Source organism: Trichinella spiralis, assembly GCF_000181795.1.
Source record: "Trichinella spiralis strain ISS 195 chromosome Unknown Scfld1296, whole genome shotgun sequence".
NCBI lineage: Eukaryota > Metazoa > Nematoda > Enoplea > Trichinellida > Trichinellidae > Trichinella > Trichinella spiralis.
This window is the reverse complement of record NW_003528235.1, coordinates 1-2,075: the sequence shown is the minus strand read 5'-3', so window position 1 is coordinate 2,075 and position 2,075 is coordinate 1. Positions and strand designations below refer to the sequence as shown.

At 28.6% G+C, this 2,075-nt stretch overlaps 1 protein-coding gene across 1 annotated transcript; it reads right to left on the bottom strand.

Moving 5' to 3' along the window:
• Positions 1 to 276: 276 nt before the first annotated feature.
• Positions 277 to 1,393, bottom strand: Tsp_13591 (hypothetical protein; the record flags this gene model as incomplete). Its single annotated transcript, XM_003370036.1, has 4 exons — positions 1,352 to 1,393; positions 1,019 to 1,216; positions 825 to 964; positions 277 to 770 (listed from the first exon to the last, which is right to left on the bottom strand). Coding segments are annotated over exons 1-4 (874 nt in total), but the record flags the coding sequence as incomplete, so codon positions are not given.
• Positions 1,394 to 2,075: the final 682 nt, after the last annotated feature.

Sequence of the window (2,075 nt, the reverse complement as noted above, 5' to 3'; positions counted from 1 at the left end):
ATGCAAAGTAGTTAAGACGAGTGAATAAAACTTTTTCATAAGCTCTGACGAAGGGATTTTGCCGTAAAATAATTCAACAAGTCATGGTAAATTGTCATTTCAAACATCAAGAAAGGAATGTATACCATTTTTCCAACTTCCCATACTGGTCATATGTTCATTTTGAGTGTATTTGATGTGAAGCTTGGCAGAGCAAGTTTGAAAACTTCGCTTAAATTCAACTTGTTCATTCTGTTAGAAAATTAATCAGAATATATTTGCATGCAATTAACCTACAGCTTATAACAATTGCATACTCTAATAGAGATTTTTTCAAAATACTGCTGAAAGTTTCGGTTAGTAGAGTGCAAGTTTCCAATATGCACTTTCGCAACGGATTATAACAAGTAAAACCCATATCACAATCTAGCATATTTGGAGAAAATTTTCTAAAATTAAAGAAAACAAGCAATTGTACTTTTCTTTCTCGTGAAAGCAATAAAACATCATCGTACTTATTAAATCTCAAGTTGACAATTTCCCATTCTCGAATAGCTTTTACACTATTCTTCAATTTCATATCCAGAGACTTGTTGGCAGATATAAATAAATTTGCCGTGTTGATGCACTTCTTCCAGTATTGCATTCGGCGCCATTCTATCACTTGAATCGCCAAAGTTGCTGCTGACAATATTGTAAAAATTACAGTGATAATTACAAAAGATAGACTGTTCATGTCCAATAAAAGAAGTATAGCAAGGAGTACAGTGATAAATAGAAATGAATTCTTCCTGAAAATATTTTTTTGAGAAATTAACCTGAATATCAAAGCTAAACACAATAACTTGAAAATATGGAAAAATTTCTCTTGCTTCACTTCACATCCAAAATCATCCAATACTACATTCAAACACGCCATATCAGCATCTTCTAACAATCCAGATTGTTTTGAAAGATGAATTAAATCAGCTATAAATTTCAAATCCTAAAAAATAACTGATTTCAATATCAAATATAATTCGATAAGCAAACAGTTTACCGTGCTTGTAAATGAATGTTTCCAAAAACTTTTAACAGACAATTTTCCAACTGCATTTTGACCAGCATCTGATGAAGTAGATTTAATTTCACGGTTTAACTGAGGATGTAGATCTTCATAAGTAATAACATCAGCGTCAAATGAAAATCCAGGAATCTCCTCTTGAAATTCAAGAAGAACTTTATGAAGTGGAGAATTCTAAAATTAAAAACATTCAAAATAATATTGACTGGACAAAAAAATACTGAAATACCATTTTACAGAAAAATATAAAGCTCAGTGTAAAAATGTAAGAAAGAAAAAAGAAATTATAAATTTTTGAAAATCAAATACCTTATAAATAGCTGTTGTAAATTTCTCTGATTTATTGGCCATTTACCTGTTAAAGAAACATAAATAATTAATCTCAAAAATAACATTTACATCGTAATACGATAAAATTAAATACAATCAAGTTCAAATATCATATTTTAAAAATGGTGGAAAATATAAAGTGTAAACTTTGTATGCTAGCTCAAATTAGTTTATATTTATTTTGAAAAAGCAATTTGAAATAAAGAAGTTAAATCGTAATGTTTTTTGCATTAGGTGGAGCATGTTTAATAATAACTGTGAAAAAAATGCCTTCACATAAAAGTGAAACAGCTTGCAGATTGTTCGTTTCCAACTTTGTGGCTAAATTTCAAAAACAAATAATATTGTAGTTGTTTTTTTCATCAAACTGATTATCGCCACATCAAAATTCATTTGCTCAACAAAGGTTGCTATTAAATATGGAAAAGCATCGACAAAATCATTACATGTAAATAATCGTAATTAATATTATTGGTTAAAATCTTTTCAATTAACATTATTTGCATTGTTTACGTAACAAAGCGAAAAATTTTTTGTACAATCAGCATCGTATAAAAAGACTTCCCTCACTTTATATTGGGTTTCTTTTGTTACAGTGAAAAAGTTTAAAAGATGAAGGAAATTTATCAATATGTGAAAATAGTGGAAAGACGAGTTATAAATAAATGAATATATGAGAAAAACCAAGACTTGAATTGTTGCT